The sequence below is a fragment of the Miniopterus natalensis genome, chromosome 18, assembly GCF_054644295.1.
Source record: "Miniopterus natalensis isolate mMinNat1 chromosome 18, mMinNat1.hap1, whole genome shotgun sequence".
NCBI classification, from domain to species: Eukaryota; Metazoa; Chordata; class Mammalia; order Chiroptera; family Miniopteridae; genus Miniopterus; species Miniopterus natalensis.
Window position 1 is genome coordinate 31,268,676 of NC_142098.1, and position 23,695 is coordinate 31,292,370.

Sequence of the window (23,695 nt, forward strand, 5' to 3'; positions counted from 1 at the left end):
GACGGTGCAAGACACCGAGCCAAGACAGACTTGTGGAAATGGGGCAGGGTAGGGGTTAACCAGCATCCGTTGCCTTATGGACAGATTGCGTTTGGGGTCCGAACTCTCAGGTGGATATGCTGGGTAGGGAAGTGGAGGCGCCACAGAGCTAAACTTTTTTGGGGGGGGGGAGTACTGTCTGGTATTTGAAATCAGAGGGGTGAGTGAGATTCAAGCGGTTCATAAGGAGGTTCGTGGAGAGGCTGTGGACAGATGCTATGGAACAGAAGCGGGGAGCGGGGGGGGGGGGAGGCCGTTCCCCGCCTCTAACGTGCCAGCCTCTTCCTCTGCGCCCAGTTCAGAGGCCACCCCCTCCTGAAGGCCTCCTCTCGTCTGGGTCTGTGTTGGTGGAAATTTAAATTGAGGTGCAGGTGACACAGCGGACCGCAGGGGGTGGGCGCCGAGACCGAGGGGCAAGGAGCAGAGTTAGGGAGTGAGCCCTCAGGGCCGGGGCTGTTTTCTTCCTCTGGGTCAGACGCTCCTTAAATGGGCGGCTGTGTCCTCAGCGAGCTGACCGCGCACCTGCTCGTTCCACGGAGAGGGACTGAAACCCGCCCCGGAGACCTCTGTAGGGTGACACGTAGGACAGGCAAGGGGATGCACTCAGTGGCGGGGACAGCGCCCCTGCGTCCCAGGACCTTCCCGTGGGGGGGGGGGGGGGCAGAAAGCCATCCCGACTCGGTGGCCGCTGGCCGGGCGGACGTGTGGCCAGGAAGCCGCTCCTCGGACGGCGCTGTCTTGTGGGAAACGGGCCCCGACGGACTGACCGGGGGCAGGGCCCCGGGAGCGGCTCGGCGCGGGTGTGGTTACGATGAGGCCTGCGTGCCGGCGACGGAGAGTGGGCCTGTGCCCCTGCTGTGTCTTTCGCGTTGTGACGTATTTTCCTGTGTGCAGATAAAAAAGGTTCAGGGAGACGGCGGCATCTAACGAAGCGATGACTTCCGGGGATGCTCGGCCTCCTCCAAGTCGGAACAGGTTATTCAGATAACACTGTTTGGGGCGCTTCCTCGCTCTTGTGGTCTTAGCTCTCCCTTCCCTGTGTTGAATGGTTTCAATCTCTCTCACACACGCTACAATTCAACTGCTATTTTAAAAGTGTTACTCTCTGTCCCGGCCGCACTGTGCATCCAGTGTGTTAACAAGCCCAGGTTTATCAGCCGCCCCCCAGAGCGCATTCACCTCTGACTCCCCGTGTCTTACATGCTCAGAGGGACCCATCCCCCCAGGAGGAATGTTGTGGAGCAGTCACTCTCCTAACAAGGCTAGCTTCCAGCGTCGGGGTTTCTTAACCACTTTTAGGCGGTTTTCTGAAACGTTCCCAAGAAATTTTACGAAGGGCCCCCGTGTTTCTCTGCGCTGCTATCGCCCTTAGTAGCTTGCACACTTAAAAAAAAAAAAATTCATTCTTTTCACTTCTTTTTCAGATCAGTTGCTATTTATAACGGCTCTAAATTTTCCGTTCAAAGTAGAAATTGGCTGTGGGAATAGGTTTCCGCACCGTGGGTTAGCTAATGCAGGTATTGTTGGGATAGGATGGAGATCAGGTTAAGCACCGCCCCTCCCTCTCCCAGGCCCACTCGAGAAACCCGCTCCCCTGGGCACTAGGGACCCCCACGAGGCCCGAAGGGCACCGGAGTGAGAGCACGCGCGCCAGTTACGGGCAGGCGAACGGTAAGCGCGGGAGACCTGGGGCCGTGTGACTGTGCCCTGTCGTCCCCTGGCACCGAAAGTGACCACGTCTTGGTAATTAGCTCAGGCCTATGCCACGCCATGCTGTTGTAGGGGTTCAGATTAAGTCGCCCCAAGTTGGATATTGTGCCACTTCGGCCAGGATATGCTAAGCTACGCTGTGTCCTGTCGACTTCCAAGGTACAAGGCTTTGACTGAAAGGGCGTCGAACTGAAATGCTTTGCTCCCGTGGCCCTGGCTGGGTAGCCCAGTCGCTTAGAGCATGGTCCCACCCGGTACAGCGAGGTTGTGGGTTCGATCTCCAGTCAGGGTGCCTGCAAGAAGCAGCTGATGAATGCGTAACACGTGGGACAACGAATCCGTGTTTCCTTCTCTCTCCAAAATCAATAACTAAAATTTTAAGAATACCTTTGATCCCTCTAAAATCCCATGCTCTTGCCTACCAGGGACTGCTACCACTTAAGTTTTCTCCTTGCCTCCATACGCCTCCCCTTTATTTTATCTTTGAGCTTTAATACAACCTCCGTAAAATCCATTTTCCCTTGTTTTCTGGGGTGACTCTTGATAAGAGGACAGAGTGTGGAAAATACACATCGGAGAGGATTGCCATTCTTAGCTGCCTGCTGAGGAATGTTGAGCAAGTCACCGGATCTTTCGAAACCCTGTTCTTCATACATAAAGTGGGAGTAAGGGCGCCCTTCCCTGCCTCTGTAAAACACATTTAATTAGATTGACTGATTGTCTTAATTTCCTGGCGCTGCCATAACAAATTATTACAAACCGGGAAGATTGCTGTGTATTAACAATGTAGAAACAGTACGTGTCGCTACTTAAGTTCCGTAGGTTACTTGATGAGTCCCAAGTTTCCTAAAGGACAAAGCACAGCCTACCCTGGGCACGTGTCCTCAGCCAGGCGACACTCGTTCCGATATTTATAGGAAACGTCGTGTTGCGTGGCTCCAGTCAGATAACTTTTTCCGTGAAGAACATGCCAGTTCGTTCCGTGTGCTTATAAATGGTTGACTAAACCTTAAACTAGATGTTAGTCGAAAAACTTCTAAAGGAATTCTCAAACAACGCGTTGCTGTTTCTCTAAAGCCAAAGCAAGCCTTGGTCAATGGTTTGTGGCTACTTACCCGGTTTAATGAAATATTAGGAGATCTGGTAGTGGGTTCACACTCAGGGAAACATTGAGATTCCTGGCAGCAGGTGGCAGGTGGGCAACCTAATGAGGGAAAAACGGGAAAAGAGTGACAAATGATCTCATTAGGTGGCTCCGCATATACGGTTGCTGGTTGCAGGTTTAGTGGTTGGTACACTTTCAATGAATTATGTAGGAAGTTATAATGGTGCTGGGAGAAACTGGCTTCACGGAGTCTGAGATTTTATTAATTCATTACGGCCTGATTGTTTCCAATAAGACTTAGTGTCTATGGTAATAAACGTATAGAAATGAAGTGTGGATGTTATGGACGTGGCTTCATATTTACAGATATTGGATACTGTGTGTATATGAATCTAATACGCGGAGAGCTCATGGGTTTCAGTATCTTTATTGCTTTGCCAGGTGGTTGTTTTTTTATAAATAAACAACAGACACAACAATGATAAGAACTTAATTAAATCTCTTGTCCGTGGAACAGAGAGCCATTTTTCCCTTTGTTTTGACCTTCTTGCCATTTTCATTCCATTTGAATTGATCAGGAATATTTGAATTACATTTGCAAGTCAAATGCCAGAAGACGTTCCTCGAAAAGGCATGCTATCTACTGATCTTCTCTTCCTCTTTTCTCTTCTGTCATAAATATTTGTCTGGCAAGTGCCTTCATTAACTCTGGCTCCGCGTTGCTCCTGCTCACGTCGAAGAGGCTGAATGAAAGCCGGAGCCCCGTGATTTCAAGTAAATGGGACCTGCACTAATGTGAAAGTCCTACATCAGGGCAACGGGCAGATGAGCTACGTCGAAACAGAGAAGTTAGGTGTTTCTGCTCTCTCTTATCCGAAGGAAATAACCATGTGGAAAGAACGTGGAATATTTAAATAATAACAACAATGATGATTCTTTTTTTATTAAAAATACAAAGTAATAGGAGGTAAGGAAGGAAGGGAGGGAGAGAGGGAAAGAAAGAGGGAGGACTGTCTATGGGAAAAATAATATACAAATAAACTTGAAGGACCATCCAGGTAGGCACAGTCCATCTCTTTAGATAGATTTTTCGTTTTTCATGGACTAGGCGTATAGGATAACCAGTGAATACAGTCCTGTTTTAGTTGGCTCAGGCTGCTGTAACAAAATACTGAAGACTGGTGGCTTAAATAACAGTTATTTCCCACAGTCCTGGAGATGAAGTCCAAGACCAGGGTGCGGGCAAGGTATGTTTCCTTCTGAAGCCTCTTGTCTTGGTGGCCTGCAGGTGGCCACCAAGTTGCTGTGTATTTAGATGGCCTCCTCTGTGTGTGGAGCGCTTTCTGGGGTCTCTCCTTATAAGGTCACAAATCGTATAGGGTCGGATCCCACTCTTATGGCCTCGTTTAATCTAAATTATTTGCTTCGAGACTCCGTCTTCCAATACAGCCACACTGGAGGGTTAAGGCTTCAGCATATGAGTTTTATTTGGGGGGGGGGGGGAGCGCATGGCACAAACATTCAATCTATAACAAATACTTACTGGCTTATTTACTAAAGGAACATTTTTCTTATAAGGATATTAATGTTGTATGAAAGGCGGCCTTTGATTTCCAACCCTAAGTGAGTCAAAAGCTGAGTATCAACAATCAAAGAAGAAATTCCTTCTAGACTAACCATGGGAGGTATTTATGCAGACTCTGTGTCCCCCACCTCTGGATGTACGTCATCCAGTTTCAGCTCAGGAGAGAGCTACTGTGCACCTCTTTAATATGATGGCTTTTCAGTTATTTTAGAACAAGTTTTTGCTCTCTGAGCCTTCTCTGTTTGGATCTAATCATCCTCAGCTTATTGCTCATGTTACATGATATGAGGCATGCCTAGAGAAACACTTGGAAACTATCAACATTTCTCTCTTAAATTTGCATATAGGACCCAGGCTATATACGGTGTTTCCAATAGCCTGAAATTGAACTTCCTAAATGACTTATTCTGTCAGAATTATATGTGGTTCAAAATAACATGAGAGAGATAATCAAGTCCCACAAAATACGGCTACTGGTGATCTAGTCATTTATTCAGCAAAAAAATTGGCTGAACACTCATTATGCATCTAAAATTGGTTGTTTGTTACTTAGAAGTTCCCTACTTTATTTCTGTATCCCTGGTGTCTGTCGTAGCCTCATTGCTATATCATTTCTTTGTAATAAGAGTTGTGATGAAAAATAAAGGATTTTATAAGATTACATAACTAATCTATCCGGGGAGATGGGGGACGACTTGTGAAGGAAATTATGCACAAAGAAGCTATATTAAGCAAAGATATAAAGGCATAAATATTAACTATTCAAATTAAGGCTAAAGAGGGGTAGAGAGATTTCAGGAAGAAGGAAAAGTAAATATGAAAGCCCTGGAGAGAGAAGATCCTTGGCTCAGAACAGGCCAGGTTGGCTGGAACACACACAGAGAAAGACTAGCAGGGAGGAAAGCTGGACGCCTGGGCAGGGACTACAGTGGGAAGTCACATGGGGAGGAAATAAATCTCCAATCTGTAATAAAAGTTCCAAGTGTACTCAGCAAGCTTTTAATGAATCGGTTAGGTGTTCAGTGCCTTAAAACGGAAAGCCTTCCAAATAAAAGTGGGCTAAGCAACGTGCCCAGTGTTGCTATGAGGCTCTTTGCTCTGGACCAAGCCCTGTGCTGGAGTCTGGGATGGAACTGTGACTAAGGCTGGTCTCCCTCAAGGGGGTTACAACCCGGTGAGATAACGCACACGTTTTATTGAATAGTATCTGTCTGTCTCTATAATGTCAAAATCATTGCATAAAAATTCTGAGGCTTTTTTTCTATTTTATTTTGTGGTTTTTTTTTGTTTTTTTTATTAAAAGCAAAACAACACAACAATCTTAAAGTTGGAAGAGCAGTAAGTCATACTGCTGCTGTGGCTCACGGATGGGCCCGGGGTGCATGCTCGTCCACTGAGAGGCAGGCCCTGGGCACAGGACTGTGGGTTTCGGCCTGTATGTGACCAAGAGTCAGAGAGATGGAAACCACCGGAGAACAGAAAGCAGCAAGGGTTCCTCATCAGGCACCCCAAAGCGCTCTGCTCTGCTCGTTGCCTCTCCTTTGCCTCTGTATCCTTTGCGGTTCCTGTCCCAGCTGAACCCGGGACAATTCCAAGTCGCTCCTTCCACCTTTACAGCTTCTGGTCATCTTCAGACTCCCTGAAGATTGAAGAGACATTCAAACGTTCTTTCCTTTAGCTTGCCTCCGCGTTCACCACAGGCTTGGTGCCCGATGGCAGGCCTTTGGTGGAGCTGAAGAGATCCCCAGCCTAGCTGCCCGGCAGCTTTCTCCCTCTCCAGGCTCACGGGCGCGTGGAAGGGCTCGGCTCTCTGCCTGCGCCTCGGTCTCTGCTAGCTCAGACCTAACTTTCCCGCTTTCCTTTCTGCTGCCACATCATCAACAGTTTTATCGGGGGGGGGGGGGGGGGGGGGGGGGTCTTCCTCTTTGGCAGGCGGTTCTCCCGCCTCTGCTTCGTCTCGGTACATCTTCTTCATTGCCTCCCCTTCAGCATGCTCCTCAAGACAGGCCTGGAGCCTGCTGCTGGGATCCTGTTTTAGTTCCTTGGTCTCCCAACCACGAGCAAGACATCCCTGCTATGTTCAGCAAGCATGGCCTTTGGTCAATGAGACCTCAGCCCCCGCACTGGCTCCCAGTTCCCAGCGCCGGGCAGGTCTCGGGCTCATTGGGCAGTCTCCTCAGCACCTCCATGTCCCCTCTCTTTCATCAGAGTTTCAAAGCTATCTGTGACCCCCAGAAGGCCAAGACGTGCCCTTTCGCGTACGGAGCTCCACCGTCTCGGCCGCCTTCTTGTCACCCCTCTCACAGAGGTTAATTTTAAGGCTACATTTGGTACAGCCTCTAGCAACCTCCATGAAAATTCTAACAGGTGCTCTCGAGAAACAAAATGAAGAAAACTAAAACTGTAAGTAAATGTTTTTCTTCCATAATCTGTTGTCAGACTCTGAAAGGAAATTCGTACATAATGTAACTGCAGCGTGCTGTCCGAAATGAAACAAGGCTGTGCACTTGGAACTAGGCAGGCCTGTGCCCCTCCTGTTCATCTGGTCTGCCCTGGGTCATTTATTCGGTGCATGCTTTGTGTTACTCAGCCAAGGAGTAAGGGAGTCAAGGATCCCATTACTTCAGAAACACTGTCATTAGACGAGTGCCTGGTACTGTTAGTCCACTTTAATTGTCCATCAAGGTCCTTCCTTCCAGCCCAGCTGGTGTGGCTCAGAGGTTGAGCATCGACCTACGAACCAGAAGGTGATTTGATTCCTGGTCAGGGCACATGCCCGGGTTGCGGGCTCCATCCCCAGCAGGGGGCGTGCAGGAGGCAGCCGGTCAGTGACTCTCATCATTCATGTTTCTCTCTCCTTTCCCCTCTCTGAAATAAAAACACTTTTAAACAAACAAAACTTCCCTTTCCTAGTCAGTCATACACAGAAACCCATGGGTGTGGAGCATGAAGCCGGTTTCTGAAAATGGAGTCATTCACCTCCTTTGGCATAATGCTCATGGGGAAAACATTTCACAAAGATTAGAAAACAGGAACTTCTCTAAAAGGGAATAGGTATTTAACTATTTCACCCATTTAGAGTATCAGAGAACCAGATGATCAGGTTAAGAGATGTTTCTACCTCGATGCCATACAACGCACCAGGTGGGCAACAGCTGGATATTAGTCTGTACATCTGGATGTGCCCCCCCCCCCCCCCCGCAATATCAATGCTTTTGGTTCTCCTTGTAAATAGGTCTTGGAGCATATTCTCCTGTCTTTTGTCAAACACTTGTTATTTACTCAATTTGAATATATTTTTAAAATTATGATGCATATATCTACGGGCTTTCAATGATCATTTCATCTTTTTACTCATATTTTGCAGTTTTAGAACGTGGCTGCGTTTTCTCTAGCAAATTATTCTCAGGATATGCTCTTTAGTTTGCTATGCTCAAAAAGAAAAAAACCAGTGCTATAAATACAATAAGCAGGGGCCAAAGCCGTAAGGTTAAACAGGTTAAGATGCACAGATAATAAGGTGATAGAAAGTGGAAAGGCATGAAAATATGAATGACTGAAAAGCAGCTTTTAAAATAATTCAATAATACAGTCGAAGCTAGGGTTAGAGGTAGGGAACAGCGAAGCTGCTGTCCTTTATGTGACTCCCTCTTTCCTTTGAGTCACTGGAAAGCAAATAAAATAAAGGAAAACTTAATTTTAAAAGTGTCTTTCAGGCCTGGCCGGTTGCTCAGCTGGCTGGAGCGTTGTCCCGATTACCAAAAGGGTTGCAGGTTTGATTCCCAGTCCGAGTGCGCGGGCGGTGGGGAAATGGAGTGGTGTGGGGAGAACCAATAAAAACATATCCTCAAGTGAGGATTAAAAAATAAATGTGCCATTCAATAAACACCATCAATCATCTTAATGTTGAAAGTCAAAAGGTGTTTTCCCTAGATGTCTACCACAACTTACTAGAACATTAATACAATTTTGAATATAGTAAGATAATATTAATATAGGCATTTAAAGCTTTAAGTTTCCCTCTAAGTACCGCTGTAGCAACATCTCTGATATTGAGAGTTTTGGTATTTTCATTTATCTTGTCTCACAATATTTTCTAATTTCCCTTTTGATCTCTCCTTTGACACATTAATTTAAAAATATGTTAACTTCCACATATTTGTTTCCAAAATTTTATCACTATAGAAATTTATTTCACATGGTCAGAGAACATGCTTTATATTATTTCTATTCTTTTAAATTTATGGAAGTTTATTTTATAGCCTAGCTCGTGGTCTACACTGCAGAATGTTCCATGTGTACTTGAAAAGAATATTTATTGGGTGGAGTGTTCTGTAGACATCTGTTAGGTATAGTCGATTTATACTGTTTTTCATGTCTTTTCATCTTTCTCCTGCCCCATTGCTTTAGTCATTGAAAGTGGGATATTGGACTATGCACCAATTACTATGGAATTTCTAGATATTTTATGCTCAACAATATATTATGTATATCTTGTTTTATATGATTGGTTTTTAAAAGAGTTAAGAAAATGATAAAACTGCATTTATATTCTCTTTCATAACTACATAATTACTTTTCAGGAAGCTCTTTATTCTTAATTAGCATCTTGGGCTTTTTGCTTTGTCTGAAGAACTCCTTTTAGTGTTTTTTGTAAGGCATTTCTGCTAGAGACAAGTTTTCTCCATTTTTTTAACAAATATGTCTTTATTGCTTTCAGAGAGAAGGGGGGGAGAGAGAAACATCAAGGATGAGAGTCGTGGAGATGTTGTGAGCAGCGGGAAGGGCGCCAGGTGTTGGGCACGTGGGGTCAGACCCGACCTGGGCTCAGCAACCCTGGTGCTCGAGTTCTGGCTAGAAAAGAGTTCAGAGCCAAGTTGCCTCAAAGTATAAGAGAAAGTTTATTTGGAAAATCGCACAAGCAGTCATTTTTAGAAGAAATGGGTTTAGGAAATAAGTTATAGAGGCAAAGGAAGGGCCCTTGGAGCTTGGGAGTGAGGCGGGTAGTGGTAATGCTCCTGGGGGGAGGGAAAAGGTGAGAGTGTTCTCCTGGGAGTGAGACCGAGCTGGGTCCTCTGTCCTAAGGGTTGTAAAGGTGGAGATTTTAGGGGCGCTCCCAGGGGCAGATCTCAATAGAATATTCAGCAGCTTTCCTGGTGTGTCCTTTCAGGGTCCAGGTCGCCACTGATTGATTGGTCAGCGCCTGGGCTGGGGGTCATTATGCAATGCACCTGGTCCTGAGGTCAGCCCTGGTGTCACTTGTCTGCTTTTGTGGGCCTGGAGCTGAAATACACCCGAGGCCTCTGGGAAGGAAAGGTCAGGGGCTCCAATGATATGCTAAGGGAGGAAAGGTGACCCTGGCGACAGGTCCCACCCTACAGGTGTCCTTCGCTAGGCACCCAGGGCTTTCAGCCCTGCTGACCTTCAGCCTTGCTCTGCTCACGTCTGTCTAACTGCCTGCCGTGCCAGGGCCAGTGTAGCTGAGGCCCTGTATCCCTCCCTTATGTTCCCAGTGGGGCTGTGAGGAGAAAGGAGCCCCACCTCATGGCCACACTAACTCAAAATTTAGTTTTAGCAACAGGTAGCTAGGAGCAGGGTGGGAACTGTTGACGTCCTTCCTCTCCCGTCAGGGTAGCCCTCCAACTGCTGGCTGTGGGGAGAGGAAGCCTGGGTTTTGGCTGAAGCAGTTTGGGGTGGAGTTTGCATCTAATAGCTGGGAGAAGGGAGGAGGAAGTGGGTGCTGCTTCACACACCACAGTCTCACCATTCTTACCGAGCTCTAGTTGAGTTTCCTGAGGAAATGTCTCTTCGTTTGCTGCTCGACCATTTCCAGAGATGCTAAATAGCTTTCCTTTTAGAATTCTCACCAGTTTCACTGGGGAACAGTTCCTTGGTGTTCCTCAAACTGCCATGAAGAGGAATTCTACGATGAGATATATTTTTATAAGTAAAAAGGAAGGTTTAGAAGATCAGTAGAATTAAAATCGATAACACTTGATACAGCAACAATGATTTGAAAATATAATTTTTAAAAGGTTATATTTACTAGAGCAAAATAAATCCAACAGAAGATGTAAAAATCTCCTGTAGCTAAAATTATAACATTGTATTGATGTGAATTAAAGAACATAATAAAACTACAATCTTAATATAGAAGACTGAAAACCATAAAGAAATCGATTCTTTCCAAATTCATTTATATTTTAATACAGGACTTTTCATGGAACTTGATCATCTTGATATTTGTTAGGGATTAGCAAATGAACCAGAATAGCCAAGATACTCTTGAAGAACCCGATAGGGTAAAACCTCAAAATTTATTATAAAGATTTGATGCATAGAAAGCATGGTATCAATGCACAATTAGAATAACAGAGTGCCCCAAAGATGATGTTTTAAAGAAACAAACCAGAACTTCATACGAGATATTTGCCACATGTAGATTCAAATAGAAGTATTTTAAGTACACAAATTCAAAATGTGCTGATATGAGTTTAGGGTTGGACCCGCCAATTTTCTCTATGCAATAAAGGATATAGCTTCGTTCTGTAAGAGCAATATACACTTTCTGAATTATCATCATAGATTGTCTTAACTATCAATATACAAAGACAGTTTCTTCTATAAATAATGTCAACCGCAAAAAGGAAAAAAGCCTCCTTATAATTGTATTAATTGCACCTTGAAGAACAGTTCCCACTGTCTGTTTTGAACTGTGGTATATGATATCACCCACAGATGTTCCCTGCACTAATTAACTGTACCTAAACTTGTCACCCACTTTCTGAAAATTTAACACAGCTATATATTCTGTATCGGTTTCGAGATAAGGCTCTTCTACTTTTAGCCTAGTGGTATTTCCTTCTAGGTCATGGAAATGAAGGTTACTGGATTATGTGTTATATCACTGTTTTACTCCATTAGAACCCCCCCTTCAAATTAATAAACAATGAAGCACAACCCGAAGAAATTTAGAAAAAGTGTTAACTAAGAATGTATTTTTCTGTCTGACTGCTTAATAGTAAGGCAGTAAGGCATTATAGGGCCATTTATACCTTAAAGAAAACAATAAATGTAATTGATGCATCTGCTTTAGGGAATGGCTCATGTTTTGGAATCTGGGTATAGTACTATACGCTACAGAGGACTTAAAACATTTACCTGAAGTCATTTGAGTAGATTCTCTCTTCATGAATTTGAGTATTCTGGAAACAATACTGATGACCAGGAGTTGGAGAGCAATGGTTTGGAATCCTTGCTTTCCTATGCAAAATGACATAGCCAAATGTTTCAGGGTCAGAAAATTTGCCAATATTTGAAAAGAAATTCCAACTGAAATAATCCTTTTGCCCAAAACACATTGCATACACTTACCAGAATCATGTTTGCTTGCTTTTGGTGGGAAAACCAGTGTGAGATCATTGTATTCCTAATTTAAATAGATAATGAAAGACATTCATCGAAATGAGAAAATAGATTAATGATAAACATATATAATATGGTTATAGTTTGTGAGATAGATAGGGCTAAAGACAAGAAAAAGTATCATTTGGGGGTGACATTTTGAGAACGGTAGAGCTAACATGGGGCCAATTGCTTCTCACTGTCCAGTTTTACTTTGAACTGAAGTATAACCTCAACTGTTGCTTAAATGTCCATAAGTGTTGCTTCAGATAACCAATACGTACCTCCATGTAATTAATCGACACGTGCAGATTGGAACACTTTCTCCATGACGTCTCATTTTGTTCTTACCTGTGTGACCACTGCAGGTCTTCTCTACAGCATTCCAATATATGTGGCCTATCTCCAATAGGCCGCAGTAAAGAGGCCTGTACTATCTTAGTATAAATGCTCTGGGGCATGCATGACTTCTAGTTACCTGTGGGAGTCCACAAGGTGCACTGTTTTGTTCGCCATATTGTCATGTAGTCTATCATTTAACAGAGCTTCTCAAACGTGTCTTTCAAATGTGGTGAGATCTGTCCAGCCAATTGTGCATTAATAGGATGAGAGAGAATTAAACTTATTTATGGGACTTGGTAATTGGTGTCTTCAAGGACAGGGTTTTTGTTTTTAATAAAATAAGTATTTTGCATTTACAAGGTGATGGTAAAACTCCATTCGTTTATCATGGGGCCACATCCGTTGGACCTGTTAGGGTGTGGAGGGTGTGGTCCATGCCAAGTGGGACAATGGGAAGAGGGGCGGGGCAAAGAGCGAGTGGTCCAGTGGAGTTGGGGCGGTCTTGACGCTCACACAGGATCTTATGAACTAGAGAAACAAGTGTTATTTTGGCCGCTGTTTTTAAAATGATGTAAACAATTGTGATTTTCATTTTTTCCAGATAATTCCCTCAGTATTTTGGCAAAACATAATGGATTCAACCGTCAGAAGCAAGAAGTCTACCTTTTACCAATCATCATCAGCGACAGCGGGAACCCCCCCCTGAGCAGCACCAGCACGCTCACCATCCGGGTCTGTGGCTGCAGCAGTGACGGTGTGGTCCAGTCGTGCAACGTTGAAGCTTACGTCCTTCCGATCGGCCTCAGCATGGGCGCCTTAATTGCCATACTAGCATGCATCATTTTGCTGCTAGGTGCGTATTTCCTTCATAGCCTAATGGTCACCATTTTTCTGGTTCATAAATGACAGTAAATAAGGACAGCAAACCCTGACCAAGCTGGGCATCACCAAGTCTTTTGAAAGAGGAACGCTCTTGTACTTCTAGCTTTGAGGTCACTAAGAGGAAGTGAAGGGAAAAAGGGTTGGGATAGTAAATGTCCAATTGGAGGGGACTGTTTGGTGCCTTTTCAATCCCATCACCAGTGAAAAAATAGCTTAATGGTGGTTATAACAGCATCTATCACAAAGACGACCTCCAGGTCTGATGTCCACCCACTTGCTGCAATAAAGAGCTCACATGTGACCAAAATACTCTTTTATCCAGTTTTATAGATCAGGTTGCTGATTCCATCCAATCATAAAGTTAAGAGAGAGAAAAAAAACAGCCTGGCTGGTGTGGCTCCGTGGTTGAGCACAGACTCTTGAACCAGGAGGTCACCCTTTCGAGTCAGGGCACACGCCCAGGTTGTGGGCTCGATCCCCAGTAGAGGGCCTGCAGGAGGCAGCTGATCAATGTTTCTCTCTCCTTGTTTCTATCCATCCCTCTCCCTCTCAAAAATCAATAAAAACCTATTTTTTTTAAAAAAATAAGCAAACAAAATATATTTTCTTCAAAATTACATTGTCTTCCTGAGATATATTTCCTGATATTAAAATCAAATAGTATTCACTCAAAACGCAGTAAACGAACATCCTTCAGGAAGGTGGTCAATCCCCAAGGCACCATTATTAAAGCTCTACTCTCCTAAATTTTAACATAATGACCCTCTCTCTGAAACTGCATGGCGGCTTAGCTCATAACATTCCACGTGAGCTTGGCTAATTGTTACTTTTTGTCCTACAGTCATCGTGGTGCTGTTTGTAACTCTGCGGCGACATAAAAATGAGCCACTGATTATCAAAGATGACGAAGACGTCCGAGAAAACATCATTCGCTACGACGACGAAGGAGGCGGGGAGGAAGACACGGAGGCCTTTGATATTGCAACTTTGCAAAACCCGGATGGAATCAACGGGTTCTTGCCCCGCAAGGATATTAAGCCCGACCTGCAGTTTATGCCACGGCAGGGGCTGGCTCCAGTTCCCAACGGCGTCGACGTGGACGAGTTTATAAACGTGCGGCTCCACGAGGCGGACAACGACCCCACGGCCCCGCCCTATGACTCCATCCAGATCTACGGCTACGAGGGCCGGGGGTCCGTGGCCGGCTCCCTCAGCTCCCTGGAGTCCGCCGCCTCAGACTCAGACCAGAATTTCGACTACCTCAGTGACTGGGGTCCCCGCTTTAAGAGACTGGGCGAACTTTACTCCGTCGGCGAAAGCGACAAAGAAACTTGACAGCGGATTATCAGCAGATCGGTGGAACTGAGCATTCTGTAATATTCTAGGGTCACTCCCCTTAGATACAACCAATGTGGCTATTTGTTTTAGAGGCAAGTTTAGCACCAACCATCTATAAACTCAACTACATTTTAATGTTGAACCAAAAAATTGATAATAAAAAGTATATGTTAGGAGGTTATAAATCTTGTGGAGTGTGAATTAAACTATGTGGAGTGTCTAGAAGTCTCTGGATATTTGATATTTATGTGACCGCCACAGGCAAAGATTGGGATCCTGGCTAGTGCTTAAAGGAAAAAAAATCCAAATTAAAAGGTGCTTTCTTAGAAAAACGGACCTGCAAGGAATTTGCTGCTGAGATGTGTCTCCTGCAAGGATTTTTATAAACGGGAGTGGTTTTTTCCCCCCTTCACCAATAAGGATCCCGCCACACGTGATAAAGCAATACTTGGTCGGCTGTACGTTCTGACTTATGGGAGTTTGGGATGGCCTCCTAGATGACACGGTACGGTGACCACACATTGTACATAGCTGTTGGCCCCACTCATCGGAGACTGAATAGCATCTTTAAATATTGTGTCGAGCCTTAAAATATTCACACGTCCGTAATCCATTCCAAGGTGGGGGTTGCCAACGCAGTGGTGGGAGGAGAGGGATCCCATCGAACAGGCTTGGTTTTTAGAAGCAGGATTACTCTCTCTCTCCACTTCATCTAGCTCCACAAGGACACAGAGATAAACTATGTGTCACAGTGGACCACGTAAGAGACAGATGGTTTTATTTGTTTAATCCTCGAAATAAATATTTTATTGATGTCCATTAATGCTTTTATTTATTAAGGTTGGTAATCTATAGATTAAGGGACTATATGGGGAAAAAGCTAAATTATATCCATTAATAATCCTTTAGATTGTTTTATATAAATATATATATATATATATACACACACACAATGAATGTTTAATTCATGTACATTTTGATGAGATGAGTATGGCAGGCAATATTATGAAAAGGGAGCTAATAGTCTCTTTTAGTGTAGAAAGTGTTATTGTGACCGGTGATGGCAGGAACAGCATTTTCCCAGAGAAACTTTTGGACTGTTTTCTATTTTGTTCATAATCCTAGTATTTGGTGTTTTTACTACAAGCACAAACATCTGAAAGTATATTGATTCCTGTGAATATTTCAGCTCTAGACTTTTAGATACGTACGCCATGCCCTGCCCAATCAACATGCTCCACGTTGCCCCTCCCCACGTTTCTGAGCAGGAACCGATTTGTACATAATTTTACTGCTTCCGTTTTTAGCACTTCTCTCCCTGACCCTCGCGGCGATACACGGAACATCTTAGAGTCCAAAAGCGAACAGCCCTAGAAGATGTGAGCATATTCGATTTGTAACGCAAACCTGACATTTAGGAGTAGAAAATGTATGATACAAACCGAACTACGACATGCAGATCATTTTAATTTTCTACTTTGCTTTAATGCAATATTGTTTATTTACTCCATGTATTGTATTCAGAGAAACTCCTGTATTGTTTCCTACTTTGTGAAATATATTTTTATAAATACCTTTGTTGTCTTCACTCTTCTTTTCCCCAATCAGATGAAGACCTGCTAACAGAGTAGAATTCTAGACCATCCGACTAAATTATAGCAAGAATCACCCTCTACGTAAAGAAACAAGGAACTGAGACGGCTCGGCAACGATCACACAGCAGGGACATTAAAGGAACACGGGGTACGGACAGGCTAGTCCAGCTGTGACAACGGGCTTCTGGAAGCAGGCGCTGGAGCAGGGTTAGGAGTCAAATAAATCAGAGGAAGCAGGATTGAGCAGGGGCAGTTTTCAGACAGGGAAATATTATGGTCTCTCCTGGGTCAAAAATCGGCAGTAGTTTCCCTGCCCTCAGGCGCTGGCTGGGGCTGCCTGAGGAGAGCATGACTTTGGCTAGAAAACCGAAGGTACCAATGTCTGGAGGCTGCTTCTACTATGATACGAACAAAATATTTGAAGATTATGCAGCGGTGCCTCGGTTTTCGAACCTGCCTCGGAAGTGGAACATGCCCCACGGCTTCCACTGAGGGCAAGATCCCGAGGCCTAGCTGTCGGCTGTGGATCCCTCGGTTTTCGAACGTTCCAGAACTCGGTCTCTGGAACGGGTTACATTCGAAAACCGAAGTGCCACTGTACTTAGGATTTACAGCTATCCAGGGACTTAACAGAGGCCTTGCTGAGTTTTTGTTGCCGAGAATCATTCAGAGTTTGCCCTTTTTATCACTACAGCTGTTGAACTGTTTCAGAGGTCAGAGTGATGGCCCAAAATGACTTCAAAATACACCAGGACTTGGAACAGCGTCTGAAACAAGCATGTAGGTGAGCGTAGATTATGAGCAGTAGCATGAGTAGCAATACTCTGTCTTACACAATCTAAACCAAGGTGAGATTATTTCTTTACTTACCTCTTGCACACCAGACGCGTTGCTACTATACTGCTCAGGGAAGTGCCATGGATTACAAGTGCATAAGCATGTTCAACAGAAATCACACAGATCTGAGGGATATAAAATCCATATCCCACAATCCTGAAAAGCAACAGGATAGTTGCTACACGGTCGTCTTCTCGGGCAGGACATAATGTCTGGTACACCAGCCGCCCAAACCTCAGCTCAAAATCCACTTTGCCCATGAAGACAGTAGGCAAGTGTGGATCTCTTGCTCCTCTAAAAAAATTTTTTCACCATCACCATGCTAGCCCTTTGTGCTTACACACCCATTTAAAGTGTGATCATATAGAATCAAGTAATAATACTATGTTTATACTAGGGCGGAACTGTACTTTTAGAGTACCCTGAATTTAAATAAAGGTCCAAGGAACGAACGAACGAACAAACACACACACACACCCTTGACTTAACTACTTTCCATTTTAGCGACAGACTTCTGGGATTTCCTCAACCGAGAGAGCTCCCTGGGGTTCCCAATGTTCAACTCTTTAAATAATAGATATTTGTAACTATCGCAGTTGACTATTTTTGTCTCTGCATTGTTTTCTGTTGCAGCAAGATACTGCCATGTCCTGCGTGTACACGTCTGGTATTTTTCAAATTACATGCCTATTCAATCCACAGGCATTTTAGTGGGTCTACAGGTTTTTACTATGTCCCAACTGCTACCCCTTCTCGGGTCTTGAAACTTCTCTCTGCCCAAGGGTTCTCTGCGAAATGGAGAAGAGCCATCGAGTTGGAGCCAAGTGAGGCAAAATGATCCCCCCTCCCTACCTCACAATTTGGGGCACCAGTCTGGGGAGATGGGTGATCATCCGAGGTGACTGGACATCACATGGGATCAATGTAGCCTCGATCCTGTCCACTAATTGATCAAATCAAATTACAAAAATGTCTTTTAAACACCCCTACATGAGAGGGGGGGAGAATATTGATGTGAGAGAGACATCGATTGGTCGCCTCCAGCATGAGCCCCGACTGGGGCCGGGGATCGAGCCTGCAACCCAGGTGCGTGCCCTTGGCAGGAATCAAACCCGCGACCCTTCAGTCCACGGGCCGAAGCTCTAACCACTGAGCCAAGCTGGCCAGGGAAAGAGCCCATTCTTCATAATAATCTTTGATGAGTATACAGTGGTTTTAAGATTAAAAAGAATTTATACTAAGATGTTTAAAATATGCTGGAAATTAAATTCAAGTGTTAACCTTTCCCTGCAGAATTGTGACTTCTAGGATATGAACTTTACAGTGAAAATGCTGGGGGAAAATGTGTGGGCAAGTGTTTCTGTTTATACAAAATAAAAGGAAACTTAGATTCACTGGCTTCAGCAGTGAAACAAGAATGCTCAGGAAGAGCCAAATGTGTCTTTGGGTGAGTTTGTTTAATCAGATGCTTAAAGTAAGACAAGTCTCTGCATGAGACCTGGAAATCTCCTAGGAGCAGCCAGATTTCACACTGAGTCTCAATAGAGTTCTGGGCTACGCTGTATTTTGGAGAAGGAAACGCGGGTGCTGAGAGCTAAGTAGCCAATTATTTTTTATAGCCACATAAGGACTGGAGGCAAGTAGGCCCTTCCAACAAGTTGTATTACGCGATCACTGGCTTTGCAGGGAATCTCACGAATGTATAACCTTCTGATTGCCTTTTTGATTGAAAGTTCCATCTGAGATCAGGGCAGTGCAGGCAGTAATGAGGTTTCAAAAATTCCCATCACTGGCACTGTAGGAAAGGCTGAGCATGACTGAAATCCCATTATTGTCGGTCAAAAAGATAAGGTAACAGTGGGCATCACTACAAAAGCTATATAAATGCACAATTTAAACAGGAATATCAACACTGGGGGAAAAAAACCCCCACGTATATATGTACACCACACATCTCTCTATAGACACACACACACAGACCTAATTAAGTCACCAGGCATTCATTTATATTTGTAATTTTTTGTCTCACAATCTCACACGCTACCCAAAACTTGGAATGCCGGTGTTTTGTTTTTCTGACTCTAACCTTGAATTCGAAAGACACTGGATTGAGGGCAAACGGTTTTACATGCAGGTTTCTATTTGAGAACAAAATAATTGCTCATGATACCCGGGATTAGAATTAAATGCATCACATTGTGAAACTGGACTTCGATGTTTTTATGTTCTCCTTGTGTCTTTGTGGAGAAAATAATTATAGAATGTATTTTGCAGGGGGTAGTTTTCAACTTATTTATTTTTCTCAATGACAGTACTGTTTTATTTGCCATACAAAGTTTCTTTGCATAGTGACTCAGCTGGCCAGACAGCGTTGCATCTATTGTCAGCGAATCACTGTTCTTTCTGATTGTAGATGACAGAGATTCTATCATAAGCAGACATTTATTTTTATTACTTTCTTCTTAGTCAACACACTTTTACATATCACGTGGTATGCTGTCTTTTACATGAATATACTCTTGATATTAAAGATACTCTAGTCTGAGTATTTTTGACCCAATTCTAGTATCAGGGGCTCATGCAACTTAAAATTCCCCTGACTTGATGAATTATCTAAAAGGAAACAATTGTGTCTCCTACATATATCGAGCATTAACCAGCTCAGGAATTAGTCTATAAAGTGATATGGAAAGATTCGATGAGATGGCATCTCCAAACCTATTTCCTTGATTTATAAAATGGAGCTAATGAATCTCATCTAAAACTAATTGTTGAAACAGTCTTTGTCAACGGTCTTATAAACAGTATCCCATCTAGGTTTAAACTTAGGTATGTCTGACACAAAAGTCCCATAACTTGTGACTAAACAACACTCTGTGATTATAATGTGAGGCTTGTAATGACAAGAAATAGAAGCTAAGTTGTCTTTAGTGACTTAGAAGAACCGAGGAGGGACGTAAGTGACTGCAAATGGGAAGACCCAAGACCCAAGAAGCCTTCATGGAGTTTACAAAAGAGATGGGAACTGAAGAATGGGCACAATAGAAACCAGAGCTTTGCAAACACCCAACGCTAAGTGGGGAAAATCATAAAAAGCACCGTGTTTATAGATGAAGGACACCTTTTCAAACATTCAGAAAGATCCAGAGAGTGGGTGCTCATACAGCCCACATAGGGTCACCTAAATTGTAGCATGTTTTGTGGATGAAAAAAAATAATGTTCAGAGATGTCTTAATGAATTTTCCATAGTTAAATTACACATCCCATAAGTGAGAGAGGCAGGAATCGAACTCGGGTCTTCTGGCTCACAACCAGGGTCAGGATGCTGTAAGAGTGTGTGTGCTCCTGCTCCTTTACTTAGGGAAGTATCACCTGCATCTCAAGGCCAGTGGGCATTTGCTGGAGGAATCGGTGTCTGTGGTGCTGTTTCCCTAACTTGAGTTACCCGACATTCTGACTCTCATCTTGAATGTAAGTATCACCTCTTGTGAGAATCCTTATTAATGGTAATAGTTATCTTTATTATTAGCCACAGATGACAGAAGAAGGGTTGCTAGGAGGAATGACACAGGATGCTGTGGACGTAAAGGGGTAACCTCACAGGGTGATCTGACCATGAATTCCTAACTGGCCAGGTCATGATGGGTAGTCATGCCCCAGGCATGTAATATCTTTAGTAAAAGGCTTATCTCTGCCTTGTTTCTGTGCTTCTAGGCTAACCTTTGAAAGGTCTCCTTTCAGACGTCTCCTCCTATAGCCTGCAACAGGGTACATAGTCTTTTTTTTTTTTTAATTGCTCTTAGAGAGAGGGAGGGAGGGAGGGAGGGAGGGAGGGAGGGAGGGAGGGAGGGAAAGAGAAAGATCACTGTGAGAGAGAAACACTGATCCACTGCCTCCCACACAGGCCCGAGCAGGGATTGAACCTACAACCTGGGTATTTGCCCTGTCCAAGAATTGAACAGGCCACCTTTTGTGTATGGGACAAGACTCCAGCCAACCGAGCCACGCCGGCCAGGGCTAGAGGACCTAATCTTAACTGCCTTGTGACCCCATCAGTCTCGCTTTCCCCACCTTCCTGTAACAGTCCTTACATTCCTCTCTCAATCTCAAATGCATGAAGGAAACTGCTTCCAGGTACATTTTCTCTTTGGCTCAAATAGATTTTTATTAAAAATTCTCTACAGGTTTGGACGTTCGTACGTCAACAATGCTGCCTGAGGAGAAAATCTATAGAAAGCAAAGGCTTCCATGAACTGAAAGGTTCAGGCATCCAAAGAAAAAGAGAGGTCACTGAAGGTCAATTTTGATTCCTTCAGATCTCTCTGTCCATGCAAAGATATCCAGAGCTGTCCTGTGTCTCCTCATAAACACGAGCAAGATTTTAACACTATGCTCTAGTGGACTACAACACTCTGGAGTCATTGAGACCAATGACTAATACTACAACTTTATCTAATGCTTTCCTAGGTTTTCTTTAATTCAACCTCTAAAGCTGGAGAGCAATTTCACATGTGTCAAGTCCAATTGTTGCATAAGTGAATGGATTATCTAGGCTCAAGGATGGAGCTAAAAATAACCATATTTCAAATAAACTTTGAAAAAAGACCTGCGTAAATTTCTTTTCCAAGAAATACGTGCTAGATCCAATCTATAACAGCAATACACTTGTCTTGCCTTTCCAAGACATAGAATCTAACTTGATAAATTACAGAAGCAAATTAACGATGAAACATTAGATGTGCCTATAATTGCAAAAGAGGTGAGCAGACGGTTTTAGGAAAGTACAGAGAAATAATATGTAACCCTGCCAAGGCACAGTATCCTGCTAGAGACGACGTTACAGTGAATCTTGGAGGGAGCATCTTAGTAGACTGGGAGAATCAGTAGGCAAGGTTAGGTTAGGATCAAGACACTTAAAAGTGAATTGTGCTACTAGGGTAGGAGATCGCTCAATGGACTTCAGGGCTAGTCTTTCTTACTATGTCACAAACTTCCAATACCCTTACTTATTTCCCAAGTATATGCTGAGGATTTTCCACTAAACTGGGTGCTGGGAATAGAGCGATAAGGACAGGAAGGTCTGATTTTTTAAAGACCTGGTGGTTGCAGGAGAAATACAGCTGATAGGATTAAGAAGAAATGAGAGAAGGTGGTACGATAGAACATAGACTAGATGGGTGGGAAACTAAGTGTCTGACTAGAGTGCACAGGGTAATATTTGAATTGCCATGTGACATTGCCATGATAAGAGCAAACCACAGCAACGTTCCTGGAAAAGTTTGCATTAGTTGTTCATCAGTACTAAACAAATGGACTTATGCAAAAAATGAAAATCAGGTCTGGGTCGTGTGACTGAGGGTGAAAAGCAGCACAACATGATGTGGGGAGCTGGGCAGAGACTACACTATATCAAGCAGGATAAGACGCTCAGATTTACTTTATGTTGAAGAGGAGACGACTGAAGGGATGTAAAGGCAAAGGAATGACCTGGCTTATATTTTTAAAAAGATAACTCTGGCTCTGGTATGGAAATGAGATTAGGGCAGACAAGAATGAAATCAGGAAACCCACAAGGGAGGATTGTTGCAGTCGTCCAAGCAAGAGATTATCTTGACTGTGACTACTGAGGTGGTAATAGAAATGGAAAAATTATACAGAATCCAGATTTATTTTGGATATAAAACTGGCAGTATTGGCCATTGCATTAAAGCCAGATGAAGGAAGGATGGTACTTAAGGGTGACTCGTAGAGCTTTTGACTTGCATGACCATGTGATTGGTGGAGCCATTTAGAGACTAGGGTGACAGAGAGGATCCGGTTACCTAAAACAGACATCCTGAGTCCTTCAATGATCCACAACAGAAGGGGTAATGGAAATCAGAGTCCTAGAGAAATTTCAATGTGGGGCATGCAAGGAACCTTCTAGGAAACATTACTACACTTTCATTCTTTGTTGCATCAATAGCCAAATCAATAAAGGTCACAAGTGGCATGCTTAGTCTCAGGCAGAAAAAGTCCAGCCAGACTGATTAGTTACAAACTTTTTTAGCTTTCTAGAAATGGAAAGAAAAAGGTTCTATTTTAATAAGTTCATTCTTGGCTGAAATATGATGAATCCACTTATTGAAAGTGTTTCTTAATGGAAATGTGGACTGATATCCTGAACTACTGACCTACGATTATTTTAAATCGGGGGAAATAAGCACATGTAGCTTCATTTATAAACATAGTATGTTGTCGAGGAAGCATTCCTCACGTATGTCCTTTCTCTCTGGACTAAGATTTCCAGTTCTCAAGGAAAGAAGCATTTAGCTGTGATAAAAAAATAATTCAGGGAAAACACACATGCAAACAAATCCTTTGTTTGTTTATTGCTGTGTTAGGGTCTTTTAGATGACAGCCCGGTGACAAATCCTTTCTATGTCTATGTCCTATTTCTCATTCTTAAGTGATAAGGGGTGACAGTCCTTCGTAACTGCTTCCTGAACCTGGACACGGCCCTGGGGCCCCACAGAGGAACAGAACTTTTCAGTAGCTTTTTGCCATAAAGTGCATCTGGTTTCCTGGAAGTTGAGGAGCTTGGCATTTAATAAATGCTGGGTGCAAAGGATGAAAGTATAGTCTAGAGGCAAACATCTTCTACAAATTAAGTAGAAGACAATCGTACATAAACAGCTTCTTAGAGGGATGCACCTTATTTGTTCTGCAGTTATGATGCTATAGGCTCTATAATAAATGTCATGGGGGTTGACCAAGAATAGTAAGACTCAACCTCTCCCCTTGAGAGCTCCTAGTCCTCTGTGATATTATTGTTGCCGACCCTCCAAGTCAGGAACCCAAACCGTGTTCCTCTGCAC

The 23,695-nt window shown here is 43.6% G+C and overlaps 1 protein-coding gene and 1 pseudogene across 1 annotated transcript in view; one reads left to right on the forward strand and one right to left on the reverse strand.

Annotated features, from left to right (window-relative positions):
• CDH8 (cadherin 8) overlaps positions 1–15,049 on the forward strand; it is a 130,030-nt gene extending 114,981 nt beyond the window's left edge. The window contains exons 9-10 of the mRNA XM_087827418.1: positions 12,787–13,038; positions 13,909–15,049. Coding sequence (XP_087683544.1) covers positions 12,787–13,038; positions 13,909–14,402 — 746 coding nt within the window. The 3' untranslated portion in view covers positions 14,403–15,049. The remainder of the gene's footprint in view (positions 1–12,786; positions 13,039–13,908) is intronic.
• On the reverse strand, positions 5,736–6,628 carry LOC148091047 (SAP domain-containing ribonucleoprotein-like; annotated as a pseudogene).
• Positions 15,050–23,695: the final 8,646 nt, after the last annotated feature.